This window comes from Oncorhynchus clarkii, chromosome 25 (assembly GCF_045791955.1).
Source record: "Oncorhynchus clarkii lewisi isolate Uvic-CL-2024 chromosome 25, UVic_Ocla_1.0, whole genome shotgun sequence".
In the NCBI taxonomy this organism is placed as follows: Eukaryota; Metazoa; Chordata; class Actinopteri; order Salmoniformes; family Salmonidae; genus Oncorhynchus; species Oncorhynchus clarkii.
The window spans coordinates 29,515,308-29,538,547 of NC_092171.1; the positions used below are offsets into that span (position 1 = coordinate 29,515,308).

Below are 23,240 nucleotides of genomic sequence, written 5' to 3' on the forward strand. Positions count from 1 at the left end.
ATACAAGGTTATTTTCTAAATACTTTCTTGTATTGTATAATAAGCATTTAGCTGATCATCAGGTCTTCACACAATGACGATGGGAGGAGACGTACTTTGCATTGGTACCAATCCAGTAGACTATTCCGTTCTCGTCAAAGTCATGCTGGTGTCTGAATGTGAAGGTCTGTCCCTCTCTTAGCTTCTTGACGAAGATGAAGGAGGATCTATCAAAGTCATACCACTGCTTGGCCACCTGGGGGAGAGAAAGGAGATTACTCTGAGACCGCGTGAGTGTTCGCTCAAACTGATCGCCTCAAATATGCTGAATGGACAGATAGTGAAAGAAGATGACATGGTTAAGGAAGAGGGGGTGGTACCATCTTGAGGAGGTACTGCTCCAGAGACTCCACGGTGGCCAGGGGCTCCATCTTCAGCATACGTCCGGTACGGTCGATCAGCGCCGTCTCCCCAGGTGCGCGCTCCAGACGGAAACGCAACCTCCTTGTCAGGATCTAACACACACACAGGAAGGACGAATAATGGGCATTTGACTGTTTGACTGCTTGCAGGAGTACTTGCATTCCTCATGAAGTTGATTGAGAGAATGCCAAGAGTGTGCAAAGCTGTCAGCGAAGCAAAGGGTGGCTACTTTGAAGAATCCATAGTATAAAATACATTTTGATTGGTTTAACCCTTTTTTGGTTATTATATTATTCCATGTGTGTTATTTCATAGTTTTGATGTCTTCACTATTATTATACAATGCAGAAAATAGTCAAAATAAAAGGAAACACCGTTGAATGAGGTGTGTCCAAACTTGACTAGTACTGAGATATTTATAGCAGGATTTCTTTTAGCTAAATATGCAGGTTTAAAAATATATACTTCTGTGTATTGATTTTAAGAAAGGCATTGGTGTTTATGGTTAGGTACATGTTGGAGCAACGACAGTCCTTTTTCGTGAATGCACACTGCATCGATTATATGCAACGCAGGACACGCTAGATAAACTAGTAATTTCACCAACCATGTGTAGTTATAACTAGTGATTATGATTGATTAAGTTTAATGCTAACTAGCAACTTACCTTGGCTTCTTACTGCATTCGCGTAACAGGCGGGCTCCTCGTGAGGCAGGTGGTTAGAGCGTTGGACTAGTTAACCATAAGGTTGCAAGATTGAATCCCTGAGCTGGCAAGGTAAAAATCTGTCGTTCTGCCCCTGAACAAGGCAGTTAACCCACCGTTCCTAGGCCGTCATTGAAAATAAGAATGTGTTCTTAACGGACTTGCCTAGTTAAATAAAGATTAAATAAAGGACTAAAAAATTGGCGTCCAATATTACCGATTGTTATGAAAACTTGAAATCGGCCATTCCGATTAATCGGTCGACCTCTAATTCAAACCCCTTCCCCTTTTCCACATTTTGTTACATTACAGCCTTGTGAATTTTTTTTAATTTTCCCTCAATCTATACCCATAATGACAAAGCGACCAGTTATATATTTTTTGCCAATAATGAAGTACCTTATTTACACAAGTATTCAGACCCTTTGCTATGAGACTCGAAATTGAGCTCAGGAGTATACTGTTTCCATTGATCATCCTTGCGATGTTTCGACAACTTCCAGAAGGACAACCATCTCTGCAGAACTCCACCAATCAAGCCTTTATGGTAGAGTGGCCAGACTGAAGACACTCTTCAGTAAAAAGGCACGTGACAGCCTGCTTGGAGTTTGCCAAAGGGCACCTAAAGAAACAAGATTATCTGGTCTGATGAAACCAAGATTGAACGCTTTGGCCTGAATGCCAAGCATCATGTCTGGAAGAAACCTGGCACCGTCCATACGGTGAAGCATGGTGGTGGCAGCATCATGCTGTGGGGATGTTTTTCAGCGGCAGGGACTTGGAGACTAGTCAGGTTTGAGGCAAAGATGAATGGAGCAAAGTACAGAGAGATCCTTGATGAAACAGAGCGCTGGGGACCTCAGACTGGGGCGAAGGTTCACCTTCCAACAGGACAACGACCCAAAGCACACAGCCAAGACAACACAGAAGTGGCTTCGGGACAAATCTCTGAATGTCCTTGAGTGGCCCAGCCAGAGCCCAGACTTGAACACAATCGAACATCTCTGGAGACCCAAAATTGCTGTGCAGCGATGCTCCCCATCCAACCTGAGAGCTTGAGAGGATCCACAGAGAACGGGAGAAACTCTCCAAATACAGGTAAGCCAAGCTTGTAGCGTGATACCCAAGAAGACTCGATGCTGTAATCGTTGCCAAAGGTGCGTCAACAATGTACCGAGTCTGAATACTTATGTAAACGACATTTCAGTTTCTAAAAACCTGTTTTTGCTTTGTCATTAACGGGTATTGTGTGTAGATTGAGGCGGAAAAAACGATTTAAGCAATTTTAAAATAAAGCTGTAAGATAACAAAATATGGAAAGGGGGCAGGGGTCTGAATACTTTATGAATGCACTGTATTTGGAAAAAAAATGGGATCTCTGGTTAAAGATCAAGTTTTGGGTGGCGCAGTGGTCTAGGGCTGGGTTCGTGCCCAGGCTCTGTCGCAGTCGGCCACATGGCATGACCTTCGTCTCTCCCGAGCCCGTACGGGAGTTGTAGCGATGAGACAAGATAATAACTACTAACAGTAACTACTAACAATTGGATACCACGAAATTGGGGAGAAAAGGGGGTTAAATAAAAAATAAAAAAAGATTGAGTTTTGACGTTAGTTTACTCATGCAGAACTCTAGAATGAGTTTTACTGAACTTAAGCTTTAAAACAGGTCGCTGGAACAAACAAAAACTGACCATCACCACTATACTACTGAGAGGTGTGGTGGAGGAGACTCACCTGCAGGTTATAGGTGGAGCCTGGGGTGTCATACAGGTGCAGAGGTAACCTCTCAATGGACTCCAGGACTGCTAGTAGTTTGCGGATTAAGGCAACTGCGGGTCGGCTAAATTAAAAATGGGACAAACCAGGAAGTGAGCCACTGACAGGTTTTTATTATTTAAAAACACATTTATATAAATTAATTATATCAAAATTCTGAATTATTACCTTTCATCATCTTCGTTTTCACTGAATGCGGTTTTAAATACATTTATTCTTTCCATTAATGGTTTACAATCATGTTTCATGTCAAGTTCCACACTCTGAAAAAGAGAAAAACATTAATTGAGCCGAGTTGGACTAACGAGGAAGTTGGTTACCCAGACAGTGTTGAGAAAAAGTATGAAAGGAAGAGAAATCTGCAGCCCAGATGGAACCATATTCACTGTATAGAGTACTACTTTGGGCCAAAGGTCCCTGTACACCTCATCCATCCCATCTTACTTACATTATTAAGGACTGTAAAAAGTGCTTGCACTAGGCCACTGCTGCACATTTCATAGGGGGAGATGGTGTTCTCATCCTTGAGAACCACAATCAAGTTTTCCAGAGCCGTTTTCATCAAGTCTCTCCATGTGTTCTCTCCCTCGATACACTGCAACAGAAACAAAACAGCACATTTAGCGTCATCAAACCTGTAGCCTACAGTTTCAGACAGAACCAAGAAAACAAAATGACTACATATCACAGAGTGAGTCAATCAAAATATCGAAAGTACCGATTTACTGTAAATTGCATTAAGGCGCACTTTCCATAAAGTGCAAGTAGACGTGAATTGATGTCAATGTGTGTTGTGTGAGTGGATCAGGGCGATTCCCTCACCTACCGGTCTGTTGGTAATCATAATGTTATCCGACTCTGACATAAATTTAGGTTAGAGTTGATGTGCTTTTCCCCCCTACCTGTCTGTTGGTATGCAGCTCCCAAGCAGACTCCAGCTGGGTGGCGATGTTCCTCAGGGTGACCACCACCCCTCTGGGCATGCTCTCTACCGCCTTGAAGTGGTCATCATACAGGTCTCTGGCCATGGTCTTCACCTGCGTTTCACATTTCTAGCCATTTAGCAGACACTCGTATCCAGAGCCACTTACAAATCAGTGCATTCAACTAAGGTAACACAACCACACATCACAGGAACAGACAGAGGGGCTCTAGGCTCGCTGGGTGTTAAGGAAAAAGTGAGGGATAACTAGCATAAAACTGCTGTTAGGCTTGGGCTGTATACCGGGGGTTTTGGAAATAGACACAGGATGGTTTTTCCAATACTGTTGAAACTATTTGAACTTTTTATACATTGGAATATTTGCAGCTACTTTTTAAGTAAAATACATAGTCAACTTGTCAAATATATGTTAGGAGATAGAGAAGATTGTGTTCTTCATTTCACCTGTCAGATGATTTTTCATTATGAAGCTTACAGGTAGTATAGTACCCAGTCACGTAGTGTTTGTTTACAAGCACACAATGACGAGACCAGAGCCTTATGAGTCGCTCAATGTTGTGCAGCACCTGCCAGGTGATCTAGTTACGGTATGGAATTCACAACTAAATGTTCGCCAGCTAGATATCTTATAACTATTAAGTTAACTGTCTAAAATGTGCCAAATGCTCTGCAGTTGTACATTTGGTTCGCTAATGTAGTAGCTACTTAGCTATCTAGCAAAGAGGTTAGCTTCTTCCAAAATATGTCGAATATTAGTTTTGTGCGTGCAGTAAACTGGGAGTAGTCTGTCCTGAAAATAGTTTAGGTCAGAGACTGTATAAAATGTTTGCAATGTGATCGTTAGCATTCTCTATGGGATTTTATATGTACTTGTTAGCATTGCTAATCTTCGTGTTGCAAAGGCTCAATGGAGTTTGAAAACAGCGCCCCCTGTGTTTAGTGCCGGTATTACCTAAGATCCCAGTATGGAACAAGGCTGGTATGAAGTTATGACAATCTGGATACTGCCCAAGCCTACCCGCTGTTATATAAAACAGAAGAATGATATGACGGCTAAACGAGATGGATAATATGTAATGTGCTCTAAAGCAACAAAAAAAGTGTCCCTGTGACAATAGACAAAGTAATCTTCTCAATTCAGGAAGCTGGCTTTAAACAACAACAAAAATACTGCTGAACAGCAGACGGACTCAACCACCTTTTGTTTTGTTTTCTCCAATTTGGATTTTAGCTTTCTTCCCCTCTTTCCAGTCCAGCCAGTCACAAATTCAGACCCTGTACAACACAACACAGAGAAGGAAAACATTAGGACAATTCACATCAAATGCAGGGCGGACTGGGAGATGCACTTAATGGCTTTCCACTAGCCATCACCACATCATTATTAGTAGAGGATAACACATTTTTCTTTATACACACATACACACTACATGACCAAAAGTATGTGGACACCTGCACGGCGAACATCTCATTCCAACATCATGGGCATTAATATGGAGTTTGTGCCCCCTTTGCTGCTATAACAGCCTCCACTCTTCTGGGAAGACTTTCCACTAGATGTTGGAACATTTCTGTGGGGACTTGATTCCATTCAGCCACAAGAGCGTTAGTGAGGTAAGGCACTGATGTTGGGCAATTAGGCCTGGCTTGCAGTCAGCCTTCCAATTAATCCCAAAGGCTTTCGATGGGGTTGAGGTCAGGGCACTTTGCAGGCCAGTCAAGTTCTTCCACACAGATCTCAACAAACCATTTCTCTATTCACCTCACACTGTCCACCAGGGCATTGCCATGCTGAAACAGGAAAGGGCCTTGCCCAAACTGACCACAAAGTTGGAAGCACAGAATCGCCTAGAACGTCATTGTATGCTGTAGGGTTAAGATTACCCTTCACTGGGACTAAGACGCTTAGCCCCCTTCAAACCATGAAAAACAGCACCAGAAAATATTCATCATCGACCAAACTTTACAGTTGGCATTATGCATTTGGGCAGGGGGAGTGGCCTACCACTTCACAGCTGAGCCATTGTTGCTCCACTTCACAATAGCAGTACTTACAGTTGAGCAGGGCAGCTCTAGCATGGCAGAAATTTGACAAACTGGAAATGTGCCTATGACAGTGCCACGTTGAAAATCACTGAGCTCTTCGGTAAAGGCCATTCTACTGCCAATGTTTTTCTTTGTAGATCGCATGGCGGTGTGCTGGATTTTATATACCCGTTAGCAACAGGTGTGGCTGAATAGTCAAATCCACTAATTTGAAGGGGTGTCCACATACTTTTAATATAGTCTCAGGGTTTCCGTTAGCCGGTATTACCCGGCTTTTGGCTGTAATTATTTTAAAAGGCCAATTGTCCAGGAATAGAAAACAAATCCTATTGAGATAATGCTTTATAGTCTATTAATTGATGGAAATACATTTGACTGGTCATACTTACTGGTCTATGAGTTCATTTGCATAATTTAGTGGAATTAAATTGGAAGGTGTCCATTCATTGTGGATCTTATTAATTTTTGGGCCATGATTAAAATAAGCTACTCGATATATCAACTAGCAATTTCAGTGCACTTCTCATTCGCTATTCAAATGCTGAGGCAACAGTAGGAAAGCTTCAGCGTGCCACACAACACTTTGCAATGAGCTGGAGGCAGTATGCATTTAGAAAACATATGGCTACCTAATCGTTGAAACCAGAATGTGGCACTACATGAGACATCATCTTGCTTTAAAGTAGCCTAGGCAAAACCCAACCATATCTGTAGAGAAGTAGAGGCTCCTCAGAGGAGGAAGGGGAGGCCAATTCCTTAGTGAATTATTATTTATATAGTGAAACATTGTCATTTTTAGATAAAACTATACTATAAAACATGTTCACGTCACCAAATAATTTATTAGAACACATTGTTTTGCAATTAAGGTCTACAGTAGCCTCAACAGCACTCTGTAGGGTAGCACCATGGTGCAGCCGAAGGACAGCTAGCTTCCGTCCTCCTCTGGGTACATGGACTTCAATGCAAAACCTAGAAGGCTCATGGTTCTCACCCCCTTCCATAGACTTACACAGTAATTATGACAACTTCTGGAGGATGTCCTCCAACCTATCAGAGCTCTTGCAGCATGAACTGACATGTTATCCATCCAATTAATCTAGTAGTGAAAGTATAAGCTACAGCTAGCACTGCAGTGCATAAAATGGGTTGAGTAGTTGACCCAAAGAGAGAAAAAAACAATAGTTGAACAGTTTGGAAACAAATGAATTTCTCTTCCAAGACATGGTAAGCTTTTGGTTTTACTCATTTATTGCCACTGAGACCCACCGGTGGAACTGCTAAACTGCTTACTGATTGAACACTGTACTGAATGCTTGTTTTGGGTTTACTAATGTGTTAGTTCTATTAGCTATGTTGTCTATCACATTACTTTAGCTAATATGGTGACAACAATGTAGGCTATGTCTAGGTTATATGGTTTGACGTCCACAAGTGAAGGGAAAAAGCGTGTAGAGGTGAGAAGGAATACAACATGGCTGCTATGAAAGTAAACTGTGTGTGTGTGTGATCAGGGGTGTATTCATTCCTCCTATTCTGTTGAAAAACATTTCTTAAAAACAGAAGCAAACGGAACGAAACAGTGATAAACATATCTGAATTTGTCCAATAAAAACTCTAATTTGCAACTGTTGGACTAATAATTACACCCTAGATCAGCTAGATGCAGGCAGGAGTGTGAAAGGCGGTATTGAATGTGTCACTGTCTGCCCATGTGTCACGGTCTCACCTAATTTCTCTCTACACCTATGTTGTAAACTTTTCATAGGCTAAGTTGTAGCAACCTCATGATGGGTATAGGAACATTTTGTAGTAGCCTAAACCTATTGAAGTTACATTCAACTGGGTGAATGGAATATGAATGACAGGCCTCCAATATGCTGTAATAGAAATAAAGCCATGCTCATGAAACAAAACATTGTCCTATCTTAAAAGGAAATTATTTTATTTCATTGTCCATATCCTAGTGCCTTGTGTGCATTACTGCACTAATAATGTTAAGAAATAGTTGATCAACATTTTAAGCGAAACGTTCTGATGTATTGCATCAGATTAATTGATTTTTAAAAGTTGTATGAATTTGGGATCTATAATCCCACAACTGTCAGTTTGGGATATTTCTTTCTTGACAAGCTGACCAATAGCCTAGGTAAACTGTTCTACTATTGGGGTAGTAGATTGACATAAGCGCCGCGTCCAAAAGGCTAATGGAATTAAATTGCCAAAATGATAGCCTAATTTGCATACGCCTGTCTTTACAGAAATAAATAAAAACAGTTTGGAAAGAGAAGACCATGACAAAAATACTAATGTCTTTTAGTTATGAAAATGATCAACTTAATTGAGTGAACAAGCGAAGGCCTGTAGTTTATCTTATTGGCACCAGCAGAAAACATCGGCCATATCCCCAGTGAGTGTGCAGTGTGCATATTCACTCGATCATTGTTGGGTCAGTGACACATAAAAGTCTGTTTTAGGACAATAATTTCCTCCTCCAGTTTAGATGGACGTCATATTCTATTTATCTCCCCTTCTCAGAGGCCTAAAAAAAGATTCTGCTGTCTCCAGTCATATAAAGTTTAGTAGAATTGCATGACGTAGGTTTCTTTCTTTGCACAGGAAAAACATCTGATATAGCTTATAGTCCAGGCCTCTACACTACACGCTCAGCCATGCAACAGTGATTGAGTTATATTAGCCTAAATTATGACTATCCAATCTAATCACATTATGATTAGCAGGCTGTTACATAAGTCTGCAAATGCGATGATGCATGGAATGATTTATTATAAAGGTGCATTTTTACGGTGAAAATGTGCTTCCGAAACACGAAAGTCACGCGCAGCCTATGTATAGGCTAGTGATTTTGCTGTTCATTACTGGGGAAAAGTAATTGTGTAGAGTAAGGACACACATCATCGCCTTCTCGATTTGCATGTTCTGTTAAGTTTAATTACCATAATATAAAATGTGATTTTTGTCATTCTGAGCACCGTGTGTCAGAATCAGGTTATGGTAAATTTCTCAAAACGTCCGGTAAATTAAAATTCTGCCAGTCAAACGTCCAGACACACATTTTCATAACGGAAACCCTGAGATGAGATAAATAAATAATAAAATGAGAGAGATTAATCTATAAACAATTTAGGCACATTTAACTACAGAATTAAATACAACAAAATGATATGATCTATATGCACTGAAGTTCAAACTAACAGACCTAGTGATGTTTCAGCGGTGAAGGAGTGCTTCGTGCCCCTGTTGGACTCAAACACGAAGCCGGGCAGGTCCTCCTTGAGGATGGTGGCCTGCTGTCCGTCAGAGTTGTGGATGGCGATCTCTCCCTCCTTCAGGCAGGTCAGGGACCAGTTCCCCACCGTCAGCTTGGTGGGACCCAGGGCAGACAGAATGGGCTGGCTGGCTGTCACAGGTTTCACCTGGCTCCGGGCACGCTGCAGCTTCTCCAAAAACTCACTACGACTTTCTGGGTGGGTAGTAGAACACGGTTATTCACTTGTTACAACTGCATGTATGCGAGTGGAGGGAGCTCATTCTGGCCTCAATTCCAAATAAGAGATGGAGAGGAATAAGTAACTAGTTGAGGAAAGTTCAAGTCATAATATACCAGGTCGATTGAGAAGGTATGTAGCTAGGTCTACCTGAGCTGTCGGAGCCTCCCTCGGGGCTGCCGCTGGAGTACATGGTGGCCAGCTTGCCGTCCAGGATGAAGCGGAACCATCCGTTGGAGCCGTTGGAGAGCTCCAGGGCTGCAGCATCACTCCAGATGTACAGGCAGTCCCTCCCCCTGATAATGGACCAGTCACGCCAGTGGTAGGGCTTCCCCTGCTGCACCTCTTTGGCATCCTCCTGTGGCTCATCCTCCTGGTGGAACCAGAGACATTTACTTTACATTTTAGTCATGTAGCAGACGCTCTTATCCAGAGATTTTAAATACATTTTCTTTGCGGAACACTTTTTATTACACAGAAATCACAAAGCTCTATCAGTGTATATTTGAACTGCATTATGGTGTTCTTATTGCACCTTCTCTGGTTTGGACACCTCCTCGTTCTCATCGTCTGAGGTGGGTCCAGCCAGAGTGGACACCTTGTTGATGACGCCCAGTCTAGCCAACTGGTCCAGGAAGACATCTCCTCCTTTGTCCACCAGGTCTCTGATGATCTGCAGTGCCAGCAGGTGACCGTCATCATCGTCCTGTACAGGAAGAGACACCACATTTAACTTAGCCTGTGGATTACTAGAGAGCTGGTGCAACTAAATTGCTTTTTAACAGGCATTCGGTTATTGGTGGACGTTGTTAATAGTGGAGGATCACACACACACACACACACATCTTGAACACACACATACATACACAAAGAGATGGATGTTGTGTAGTGCCGTACCTCCTGATCCAGTACGGTGGCGGTGATCTCCACTAGCACGGTTGGCAAGTTGTGACCGGCGTCAGAGTCACACACCTCCTTCAGCAGCACTTCACAGCTGTAGTGGATCATCTTCCTGATCAGAGCCAGGCTAGCTTTCCTGTAAGGGACAGAGGGACGACATGTTAAAGCACCAATGTCACTTTTTGGGCAACCTGACCAAATGCCCATAGAAATGTGAGTTATAGATCTGTCATGATCATTGAAAGCAAGTATAAGATGCATAGAACAGATCTGTGTCATTTTTGAGTCTTTTGCTTTCGGTTTTGTACACCAGCTTCAAAACAGCTGAAACTACAATATTTTTGATTAATGAAAATATATTTCAAAGAGGTTTAGATGGTACAATGATTCTCTGAACGAGAAACTGAAATTAAGCAAACTATTAGAATTTTAGCAACCAGGAAATGGAGGTACGATTTCTGCATATTGCACCTTTAATGCAGGGGTTTCCAAACTTTTTCAGCCTGACAGTATTTCAATCTGAAGACATTATGGTTTGAAGTGACTGAAATGCTTTAGAAAAGGGATTGAGAAGTTCAGAAGAGCATCAGGCAATAATGTTGTATGATCTCTATGTAGAAAATAACCTTATCGTTGATGATGTTCTTTCCCCCCTAGTCTGATTTAGAGCCTGGTCTTGTCCACTCGGTGCTAACAGCTTGTGGGCATAGTAGAGAAACAGTACGTACGTGTTCCTGAGAGTCTTACAGTATCTTTCAGTGATGGGGTCATAATATTTTGTAGCTTAAAAAAGATAGAGACACGTGTAGGGAGAAAAAATAACTCACCCGGTTTATTACAATAGCATGTAGCGGCTACCAGAGGTTACGGTTCTATAAACCAACCGCAAAACTTCTCTCGCAACCCCATTTTCAAATCCCGCGACCCATAGTTTGGGAAACCCTGTGTTAATGGATTTGTATGTGTCCCTATTCAAATAAATTGCATTCAGGAACTCAGTAATATATACATCTCTGTGAGTTTAGACAAAGGTCCTTTGGTCAAGTTACTCTCAAAGTTGTGCTTACCTAATAGAAGGTAGCATGGTTTGCTGAAAGGTTTGTGCAAATACTGGTAGCAGCCTCTTCAGGTAGATGGGGGCCATCTCAGGGTCTCCTTTGGGTTCACTGCCCTCCTCCTCCTCGTTCAAGTCTTTCTTCTTCTTGTCCTCTCCTTTGTTAACAGGGCACATCCAGTCTCCTTCAGAACAAAAGAGAACAACAAATTGTGAAATAACCACCGTCCTTTATTCTCTGATGGGCATGAGCCACTGACGACCAAGGATTTTCATGGAATCAGTCGGCAGCACAGCTGTTAATATATTGTTAGAACTCACCAGGAGACTGGAGAATGGCTACCACCTCACTGTGGCCACGCTCCCTTGCTTTGTCCAGGGGAGTTTTCCCATCTTCATCTCGGAGGTCAGGGTTGGCTCCATGTCGAAGTAGAGTCTATAGACACATAGAAAAATGCTTACTAGGGGAACTTACTGTATCTGCCTGTATTCCCAAACAACATATAGAGGATAGGGTGCACACGCAAAAACTTTATCCTATGTTTTCTTTACATTCATTGAATTCAATATACACCAGCAGCCAACAGTCCAGCTGCTGGGCCTTTATCAAGGGATGTTGTTGGAAAAAACAGCCGTTTGAGCGTTAAAAGAGATTTCCTCTCAAGGTTACAGAGACCATAGCTACCTTTGCTACTTGAGGCCGTCCAAAACAGGCAGCGTAGTGGAGGGAGGAGGACCTCTGACCTCTGTTGACATCAGCACCTCTCTCACACAGGAACTCAACCTGGGACATCAACCACAACAGGGGTATTTCAACAGAGTCTTGATAATGAAGGCACGCAAAGAACAACTTTTTACAACATTTTGGAACAGACGTGTATTATTGGACTCTCCTTATTTCAGTCCATTTTCTTCTGTTTGGTGCCAAATGAATACAATAGTGTCGTGGTCTGGTTTCGGGGTGACAAACAAGCCATTATGGAACCAAACCATAGTAATTTGTCTGCATTAGGCCATGCATACAGTTTGTTGCTATGGACACCTATTGACAGAACCTTGAGCACCGAACCCATTCTTGCAGCACAACAGGGAAGAGATGCTGTCCTTAAAAGGATACTTTGGGATTTTGTCAATGAGGCCACTTATCTACTTCCCCGGAGTCAGATTAAGTCATGGATACAATTTTTGTGTCTCTATGTCCAGTATAAAGGAAGTTAGAGGTAGTTTACTGAGCCAATGCTAACTAGCATTACTGCAATGACAAAGTACCTTCGGAAAGTATTCGGACCCTGTCACTCTGACAGCGCTCCAGAGTTCCTATGTGGAGATGGGAGAACCGTCCAGAAGGACAACCATCTCTCTGCAGCACTCCACCAATCACGTCTTTATGGTAGAGGCCAGACGGAAGACACTCCTCGGTAAACGGCAAATGACAGCCTGCTTGGAGTCTTCCAAAAGGCACCTAAAGAAACAAGATTCTCTGGTCTGATGAAACCAAGATTGAACGCTTTGGCCTGAATTCCAAGCATCACGTCTGGAGGAAACCTTGCACCATCCCTATGGTGAAGCATGGTGGCGGCAGCATCATGCTGTGAGGATGTTTTTCAGCGGCAGGAACTGGGAGACTAGTCAGGATCGAGGCAAAGATGAACAGAGCAAAGTACAGAGATATCCTTGATGACAACCTGCTCCAGAGTGCTCAGGACCTCAGATTGGGGTGAAGGTTCTTCTTCCAACAGGACAACACCCTAAGCACACAGCCAAGAAAACAGCCAGAGCCCAGACTTGAACCCGATCAAACATCTCTGGAGACTTGAAATGAGCTGTGCAGCACAGCTCCCTTCCAACCTGAGAGCTTGAGAGCATCTGCAGAGAAGAATTGGAGAAATTCCCCAAATACAGGTTTGCCATGCTTGTAACGTCATACCCAAGAAGACTCGATGCTGTAATCACTGCCAAAAGTGCTTCAACAAAGTACTGAATAAAGGGTCTGAATACTTATGGAAATGTGATATTTCCGTTTTTTATTTTATTTATACATTTGCTAAAATGTCTAAAAAGCCGTTTTTCTTTGTCATTATGGGGTATTATATCGTCGTTGTGGGGTATTGTGTGTAGATTGACGAGGGGGGAAAAACGATTTAATCCATTTTAGAATAAAGCTGTAACGTAACAAAATGTGGAATAAGTCGAAGGGTCTGAATACTTTCCGAAGGCACTGTATATGGGTATCTGCATTGCGCTAGAAAGTAATTGTTCTAGAGCTAGTTAACAACTTCCTTCAACTGCGCGCAGAGACATAAAAATGGTATCCATGAGCTCATCTGACTCTGGGGAACTAGATACAGTGCCTCATTTCCAAAATATATCTTTAATCCCCCTGGCACAATAAGCCATTCTGTTCTGTTCGCATGCGTAATGGTCCCCATAATGTATTGGGTAATCTCTGTAAAGAGATGGAGGGATACGAGACTCAGTTTAAAATAGCTTACCATTTCCTGTGTGCCAAACGCAGAGGCCCAATTCAAAAGAGTCTGCCCGACGTCATCCATGAAATTCACTTCAAAAGCTGCAACATAGGAACCATTTTAAGCAATTGAATATGCGTGTGCAATAACAGACACTTTTCATAAACATGACACATTTACCATTATGCAAAACAAACGGCTGAAATTAATTAAGAAAAATTGCACCATTACACCAGATTGGACAAACTTCCTCTGCCACATCATCATGTGCCCTAGCCTCCTGACAGACCAACATATAGGATATATCTGGGTCCCAAATTGTGCCCTATACCCTTTACAGTGCATTACTTTTGAGCCAATACTATCCACCCACCCACCTCCGGTGTCGATGGCATCAATGAGAGCGTCTGTGTCTTTGCTGCGGATACAGTCGATGAGCTGTCGGTGGGAACGCTCCCCGGAGCTGTCCAGCCGTCGCAGGCCCGGGATGCGCCCTGTTGAGCCAGCGGTGGATTTGGGCAGAGCCTTGCGGCCCTCGAACAGCAGCACCAGCAGCAGGTCCACCAGACGCATGGTGTCCAGAACACAGCGCTCGTCCCCCTGCATGGCACTCTCCATGGAGTCAGGCAGAGCAGAGCGTAACAGATCCTATACACACACACACAGGAAACACACACACACAGAGACAAAACAAAAACACCACTTCTATTATTATCCCATTATTCTCTTATACTAGTCACAGTGTCACTTCAGAATAGCTCTCATTACAATACAGTTCTCTTCACTAATATATTCTGAAATTAGATCCTTTCAACGTTTTATGTTATTTTTATTACGGTTAGCTTTCAAGATATTGCAGGTCATATATTAAAATTTGTGCCAATAAAATTGCTATGAAATACATCATGAATTCTTACTAATACAGAAATGTGTCCCAGAGTGCTCATAACACCAAATACAGCTACCACAAATCAAACTGCAATAATTTGACAAGGCTAAGGACTTAAAATAAAAGCCATCTAATAAAACTCTTCTCAGTAGTCTCTGAGATATGAGCTGGTCCTTAAAGAATCACATTGAGAAAAGTATTTTGTACCAACAATGGGCAATTTGATTTGTAAATGTTTTTTTAACAATACTAAATGTAAAATGTCCTTACATGAGTGACGAGGGGAGAGCCTCTGCACAGCGTGGACAGCAGGCTAACGATGGTGGACACCTGGTTGGAGAGTTTGGAGTCGGCGGCGGTGGGTTGGGCCCCAGTGGAGGTCCGGCCTGGCTTACAGGTGGAGGAGGGGCCGGAGACCGTGCCCCCTGCAGCCGCCATCCGGGACAGCAGCTCCTCTGTCAGACCGTGCTTGGCCAGTGGCGCGGGGTCCACCCCTCGACGGGTGAACCGGTCCGCCAGGGAGGCAAAGCAGCGCAGAGCACCGTCAGACACCTGTCAATCAATGGGTTGCATTTTCATCAATAACAATGCAATCATTTGCAACTAGACCTTCAAGCTTCTTTCCAGTGATAATTGATTCAATTTATATAACTGATTGGATTTATATACCACTTTTCCAGTAGTTCAAAGCACTTAATATAGAAATGGGGAAAACTCATTCATCCACCACCAATGTGCATGGATGACCACCCCCCCCAACCGATGACCCCTGAGTGGGTGTGCCATTCACCTGGTGGTCTTCGTGTTTGAGCAGACTGGAGAGGGACTCCACGCAGGTCTCCAGAGAGGAGTCCTGGGGCTCCATCTTGCTGCACAGGCGAGACACCACAGACATGGCAGAGTGCAGGGTGTCCTTATGGACCAGATGACCGCTGTCCCGGATGAAGCTAAGCACACAGTTCAGACCCCCAGCCTCAAACACTGCACCAGACTCCCTGGTACAGATCAGCTCCAGCACCTGACAAATGACACCACAAATAGTCAGCAGAAGAATATATTCATAAATGATTATTTATGATGCGCAGCCCATCTTTTTTACTATGGATTTCACAACGAGGACTCTGCACCTGACTATTTTTGAGTATGAGCATGTTCTGTAATATTCTACCACATACATAAACCCTTCCTAAACCAGATATATATATATATATATATATATATATATATATATATATATATATATGTTGTGAAACATGACCTACATATTCAAGAGCTAATTTGAATAAACTCCTCATACGCATCTTGTGATTTGAATAAAAGGTCCCAGGTAAAGAAAGATAATGTTTTCTTGCAGGGCGTAACATGTTATTTTTTCTTCCACCAGCAACTGTGGCAAGTAGATGAAAAGAAATCTACCAGCCAAAATATTTTTTTGTCATAATTTAAAAAAAATTAAACAACTGATGACCATGTTTTGTAATGTTTCTAAAACAATACATGTATTAATAAGTAATGTGCTAAATTTAAATGTCATATTTTCTTTTAACCAAAATATCAGATTAGACAAAATGTTCAGCTTCCCCTTTAAGGGTGTGAGATTAACGGGGCCACTGGAGTCATGTCACGTGTGTCTGTATGTGTGTGAGATTTGGGATGTGACTAGTAGTAGACAGTGGCTGCAGTCCAAATTAAAAGTCGACAGCCCTTGGCCCTAAACCCTCAGCCCTTGAATGACGTATTACATCGTCACATCAGAGTGTACCTTAAATGTCCCTTGCCCAAGCGAGGGAGAGTGATGATCGGAGAGATAACGTCCTTGGTGGAAATCTTGAAATTGAGCTTAAAAAACAACCAATCTAAAGCTATTATTGTGCCTAGCAAGCTAACGTAGCTAGTTAGCACTCCTGTCAGGTTGCTAGCTAGCTAGTTACTTATAGCTGGCTAGTTAGTTTTATAGTTTGGTCATTTATTCCAATAAATTTCAGAATCCCCAAAAATCTGTTTCTAAAGCTAACAACGTTTTATAGGCTCCTCACTATGAGACTAAGCCAATATGCCAACACTAAAATCAATATCATCTATACATATTTTTTTTGCAAGACAGCATCATAAGTTTCTCACATTCCAAAAATACAGCCACGTTGATTAAATGACACCGTGCCACCGGAGTTTGACACGCGACTACAGTTTGCATTGAATTGTGGGTCATGAGTAAATTAGACCAACATTGATGACTGTGCCTCCAAAAAAATAATCTATCAGCACTTCACTCACAGTGTGCAAAACTGTTGCTGCGCGAGGTGGGATGTAGTATTCGTATTTCTTGGTGTGATTAGCGGCTATGAAACAAAACAGCAGAAATACTGTGAAAACAGCTACTTCAGCATTTTTATGCTAGAAATCGCACATATGCTCATACTTGACTTTTGACCATTTTTTATTCACAAATGCAAATGTAATGCTCGCAATGTAGAGCCCTGAAAATTGACCTCCCGCCAACGTGACTGGTGAGGTAGACATTCTTACTAGAGGTCGACTGATTAATGGGAATGGACGATTAATTAGGGCCGATTTCAAGTTTTCAAAATCGATAATCAGCATTTTTGGACACCGATCATGGCCGATTACATTGCACTCCACAAGTAGACTGCGTGGCAGGCTGGCTACCTGTTATGCGAGTGCAGCCAGGAGTCAAGGTAAGGTGCTAGCTAGCATTAAACATATCTTATTTTTTTTTTAAATCACTAGTTAATCACTAGTTAACCACACATGGTTGATGATATTACTAGTTTATCTAGCTTGTCCTGCATTGCATATAATCAATGCGGTGCCTGTTAATTTATCATTGAACCACAGCCTACTTTGCCAAACGGGTGATGATTTAACACGCGCATTCACGAAAAAAAGCACTGTCGTTGCACCAATGTGTACCTAACCATAAACATCAATGCCTTTCTTAAAATCAATTCACAAGTACATATTTTTAAACCTGCATATTTAGTTAATATTGCCTGCTAACATTAATTTATTTTAACTAGGGAAATTGTGTCACTTCTCTTGCGTTCTGTGCAACAGAGTCAGGGTATATGCAGCAGTTTGGGCCGCCTGGATCGTTGCGAACTGTATGAAGGCTATTTAATCCTAACAAAGACAGCCAACAAGCGCATTTGCGAAAAAAGCACAATCGTTGCACGAAATGTACCTAACCATAAACATCAATGCCTTTCTTAAAATCAATACACAGAAGTATATATTTTTAAACCTGCATATATAGTTAAAAGAAATCCAGGTTAGCAGGCAATAGCACGCAGAGTCAGGGTATATGCAACAGTTTGGGCCGCCTGGCTTGTTGCGAACTAATTTGCCAGAATTTTACAAAATTATGACATAACATTGAAGGTTGTGCAATGTAACAGGAATATTTAGACTTAGGGATGCCACCCGTTAGATAAAATACGGAACGGTTTCGTATTTCACTGAAAGAATAAATGTTTTGTTTTCTAAATTATAGTTTCTGGATTTTACCATATTAATGACCTAAGGCTCGTATTTCTGTGTGTTATTATATTATAATTAAGTCTATGATTTGATAGAGCACTGACTGAGCGGTGGTAGGCAGCAGCAGGCTCGTAAGCATTAATTCAAACTGCACTTTACGGTGTTGGCCAGCAGTTCTTCTCTGTGCTTTAAGCATTGCGCTGTTTATGATTTCAAGCCTATCAACTCCCGAGATTAGGCTGGCAATACTATAGTGCCTATAAGAACATACAATAGTCAAAGGTATATGAAATACAAATAGAGAGAAATAGTCCTATAATAACTACAACCTAAAACTTCTTACCTGGGAATATTGAAGACTCATGTTAAAAGGAACCACCAGCTTTCATATGTTCTCATGTTCTGAGCAAGGAACTTAAACGTTAGCTTTTTTTACATGGAACATATTGCACTTTTACTTTCTTCTCCAACACTTTGTTTTTGCATTATTTAAACCAAATTGAACATGTTTCATTATTTATTTGAGACTAAATTAATTTTTATTGATGTATTATATTAAGTTAAAATGAAAGGGTTCATTGTTCATTCAGTATTGTTGTAATTGTCATTATTACAAATATATATATATATATATTATATATATATATTATATATATTATATATATATAATATATATATTATATAATATATATATATATAATATATATATTATATATATGTATATTATATTATATATATGTATATTATATATATATATATAATATATATATTATATATATATATATAATATATATATATAATATATATAATATAATATACATATATATAATATATTATATAATATATATATTAAATATATTATATAATATATATATATATATATATATTATATATAATATATAATATATATAATATATATATATATAATATATATATTATATAAATTATATAATATATAAATATATATATATATATAAAATCGGTATTGGCGTTGCAAAATCATAATCGGTCGACCTCTAATTCTTACCCACCAATACCTAAATCGACCCGCATTTGGCAGGTGTTCATTTTATGCCCTGAAGCAAACAGTTGATCACATAAAAATAAAAAAGCAAGGGAATTGTTTTTATAAAGTAGAACAAAAACGACTTCTCCACAGCGGTGTAATGCTCCCACAGTGTTTAATAGAATAATGCTTCAAGCCCAAATTCTAAATAAAAGCGTACCTTAACACACTGCTCGGCCAGGTCTCTGCTGGTCCTGTTGTTGAGCTCCACCACCACCAGGCGGTTACACAGAGCCTTGATGGCCCCGTCCACGCCCACAATCCTGCGGGTGCACTCAGCCGACACGTCCAGGTAGTATGTGATGGCACGGGCCGTCACCTCCAGCACGTTGTCCGGGGCGCTTTCGTCCAAGAAGATCTTACACAGGGCGGGGAGGAAGGTGCGTGGGGGACACCTGGGGGACAGAGGAGGGCATATATAACCTTTATTTATATAGGTTATTCTCAATGAGAAAATCTATTTTGCAAGAGAGGACTAGCTATATAAACATAAGCATCCACGAACGACTCAACAGTAACCAAATAAAAAGGCTTGTGCCGTCATTATAGGCAGTTTGTATAAGCGCGACATTGTCCTCTCAACAGTATGACTAATGCTTGAGATGTTTGTGAGATAGACAGTTGACAGTGTGTGTTGGTGACTCACGTCTCGAAGCAGCGGTCCACGTTGTCAGACATGAGCAATAACATGCAGAGCTGCTCCAGGGCGATCAGCTGCATGTCCCTCTCATCTCCCTGGCCCATCTGGAGCCACTCCAGCAAGGTGTCTGGGTCCACGTCCGCCATGATTACCCCCCTGCTACAGCTCCCTATCTGGCACCTAGCCCAATCACTGCTGTGGGCTGAGCTGGGGACTCATCCGTCGGATGGAGAAAACACGGACAGGTCCAATCACTGCTCCCTCCTGTGTGTCATGTAGTCTTCCTTCACCTGGGGTGGAGAGGTAGATGGGGGGGAGAGAAAGAGAGAAAGCTGGCATTTAATTTAATCATGACTGGCTCAATTTGCAGTTGCCAAAGGGATTACGTTGGGCAAATCCGAGCAACAAAGGTTTGTAGCTAGTTCTTGTGACATCTGAAACATGGTAATTGCTATAAATAACTAAGCAACAGTAACTTTTCCTCTCAGGAAAATAACAGGTTTTGGGCCTCACTTCTCTGGGTACTGTATGTAACAATAATTTTAAAAAATGGGACTTCAAGAACCCAAAGTCACTTTACAACATAGAAATCAAGAATTAAAAAAATAAAACAGGAGTCAAAATAAACATCAGACTAAACAAAAACATTAATAAAAAGAGGGGTTGGCTCAAAGATGGGAAAGAGTGATGTATCAGTTTATGGAGAGGGGAGGGTTGGGTTGGGATACGAACCCGGTCTAGGGTAAGGAGGGGGTCGGGATACGAACCTGGTTTAGGGTAAGGGGCGGGATTTGGGTTGAGATACAAACCCGGTTTAGGGTAAGCGGCGGGATTTGGGTTGGGATACGAACCCTGTTTAGGGTAAGAGGCGGGATACGAACCCAGTTTAGGATAAGGTGCGGGATTGGGATACGAACCCGGTATAGAGTAAGGGGCGGGATTGGGATACGAACCCGGTTTAGGGTAAGGGGTGGGATACGAACCCGGTTTAGGGTAAGGGGCGGGTTTGGGATACGAACCCGGATTAGGGTAAGGGCGGGATTGGGATTCGAACCCGGATTAGGGGCGGGATTGGGGTTTGTAGTGTATTTCTTTGCTTGTATGTGGGTGGGGGCGCTTTAGGAGGGAATGAAAGAGAATGATGGCCTCAAGAGTTACAAATGGCTGGAGGGAGGGAGTTTCAGTGCCTAGGAGCAAGGCAAGATGGCGAGGGCTTTGTAGGTCAGAATGAGGATCTTATCATCAATGCATTGGGAGACAGGGAGCTATTGGAGTCGACAGGGGTGAAGTGCTGCCAGGATTTAGTGTGGGTCAGGAGTCAAGCTGCAGACTGGAGGTATCATCTCCACACAATACTGAGTTCAACTATTTTCGGTTGGGGGTTGGACTATGTTCATTAGGACTTGAAACAGTAAAACAGTGTCAATTTGTTAGAGCCTGGATGGCTATAGGATAAGATACTTGGGGTAGATCCTCTTATCAACAGATTCATCACAAATTACCATAGAACATTTGCGGTTTCTATAACTGGCAACTACTGACTCCCACCGAATTGTCTCCCAGACGTTTCTAGTACTTGTGTAGGAATTAGGCCATTGTTCCATTTCTTTTGAGCCACCAACTGAATATCCAGAAAGGATAGCCCAGTACTAGGTAACGTTTATCTATCTTACATCTACAGTCTGACAATGGACACACTAATAATGTGCAGACAGCCTATCTCCTTACTTTTGACATCATCATTATTCAAGTAGCTAGCTAATGTCACAAATCCATTATTATTAGTAACACCAGAACGTACAGCAAACATAAACAGGTCTTTATATAGACCTAATTAACTAGCTACAGTAGCTAGTTAATTCCATCATGACTTGGTTCGCTTTTACTGCGGAGAAGTTTAGCAAACGTAATTTACTGACATTACAGTTGTGAAAGAACTGCTAGTTAACGTTAAGTGGCAGCATAACAATTTTACAAAACAAGTTATACTGCATAGCTAGCTAGCGTAAACAACCTAACGTTTGCTATAAGGCTTGGCTACACTTTGCTAGGTACTGGCTAACTAGCCCAGTTCTATCAACATAACGTTAGCCATCAGTCCACGAAAACAAAAAAACGTATTACCTGCTGTAGTTAGCTTACTGTTAGATGACTAACGTTAACGTTAGCTATATTTAGCTAAACGAACGTTAGCATTTAACCGGTAATTGTTAGCTAATACAAGTCAATTACAATGAATTCAATAACTACTACTTCATGCTCAACGACATAATATATCAAACACAGCAGACTGTATAGGAGGACGCCAACATTTGCGTGTTATTTTGGTGTCTGTACATCACTAGACAGCTAAATTAACGTTAGCGTACCTAGCTCATCCTACCGAGTCAGATTAACAGTAGTTAGTCGCCTAAAATCAAACAATGAAACTGCTACAATAATTACTAACATGTATATTCTGAGGTTTGAATAATACAGAAGAGTTCAAAACATGGTCGTAATACAATGTTACAATGCATGGCCTGACCATCAACACATAATCCGCGATGATTCAGTTCCAAGAGAGCCCAAGGCCGCAACACTTCTGTCAGTCATAACACGTAGGAAAAACTAGGTTGCTCGGTTTACAACACAAACATAGTAGATACACACTCACCGTCTTTCAGATGACAAAAAATAAAATGACAGTCGATTAAATACAATAGTGCGTTAAGGTACAATCCAACCTAAGGGGAATAAAATACTTAATTCCCAGTTATTTTTACCGAGCCATAAAGGTCAAAGTGGACAGTAATGCAATATATAAATTCAGGCGAAATGGAGAGCGGTCGAGGTAACGGAGTTGGCTCTCCGTCGTATGCATCACGAGGCTACGCAGCGTCCTACTGTATTCTCTATTCACGGGCTGACAGCATTGCGGCTGTATGCCAGGGGGCGCTAGCTACAATACGTGGAAAAGCACAGAGACCCCATTTCAAGAATTATTTTATTTGTGTAAAGGATGGGCGTACAGTTCCAGTCAAAAGTTTGGACACGCCTACTCATGTAGAATAATAGTGAAGACATCAAAACGATTAAATAACACATATGGAATCATGTAGTAACCTTTGTCATCAAGGCAAAGGGTGGCTACTTTGAAGAATCTAAAATGTATTTTGGTTTGTTTAACACTTTTTTGCTTACTACATGATTCCATATGTGTTATTTCATTGTTTTTATGTATTCACTATTATTCTACAATGTAGAAAATAGTAAAACTAAAGAACAACCCTGGAATGAGTAGGTGTGTCCAAACTTTTGACTGGTACTGTACATACTCAATTGGTATCATTCATGAATATTG

The 23,240-nt window shown here is 41.5% G+C and overlaps 1 protein-coding gene across 12 annotated transcripts in view; it reads right to left on the bottom strand.

Moving 5' to 3' along the window:
• The window catches only part of LOC139383886 (E3 ubiquitin-protein ligase HECTD1-like), a 37,438-nt gene extending 14,625 nt beyond the window's left edge, over window positions 1-22,813 (bottom strand). For all 12 annotated transcript variants that reach the window (XM_071128485.1, XM_071128483.1, XM_071128491.1 and 9 more), the window contains exons 1-21: window positions 22,554-22,813; window positions 19,904-20,187; window positions 19,418-19,652; window positions 15,484-15,711; window positions 14,964-15,245; window positions 14,182-14,452; window positions 13,829-13,905; window positions 12,022-12,120; window positions 11,658-11,772; window positions 11,350-11,521; window positions 10,280-10,418; window positions 9,918-10,088; window positions 9,533-9,755; window positions 9,094-9,357; window positions 5,026-5,102; window positions 3,787-3,921; window positions 3,333-3,479; window positions 3,053-3,147; window positions 2,843-2,948; window positions 360-494; window positions 96-235 (exon numbers count right to left, since the gene is read on the bottom strand). In XM_071128485.1, coding sequence (XP_070984586.1) covers window positions 96-235; window positions 360-494; window positions 2,843-2,948; window positions 3,053-3,147; window positions 3,333-3,479; window positions 3,787-3,921; window positions 5,026-5,102; window positions 9,094-9,357; window positions 9,533-9,755; window positions 9,918-10,088; window positions 10,280-10,418; window positions 11,350-11,521; window positions 11,658-11,772; window positions 12,022-12,120; window positions 13,829-13,905; window positions 14,182-14,452; window positions 14,964-15,245; window positions 15,484-15,711; window positions 19,418-19,652; window positions 19,904-20,043 — 3,251 coding nt within the window. In that variant the 5' untranslated portion in view covers window positions 20,044-20,187; window positions 22,554-22,813. The remainder of the gene's footprint in view (window positions 1-95; window positions 236-359; window positions 495-2,842; window positions 2,949-3,052; window positions 3,148-3,332; window positions 3,480-3,786; window positions 3,922-5,025; window positions 5,103-9,093; window positions 9,358-9,532; window positions 9,756-9,917; window positions 10,089-10,279; window positions 10,419-11,349; window positions 11,522-11,657; window positions 11,773-12,021; window positions 12,121-13,828; window positions 13,906-14,181; window positions 14,453-14,963; window positions 15,246-15,483; window positions 15,712-19,417; window positions 19,653-19,903; window positions 20,188-22,553) is intronic.
• Window positions 22,814-23,240: the final 427 nt, after the last annotated feature.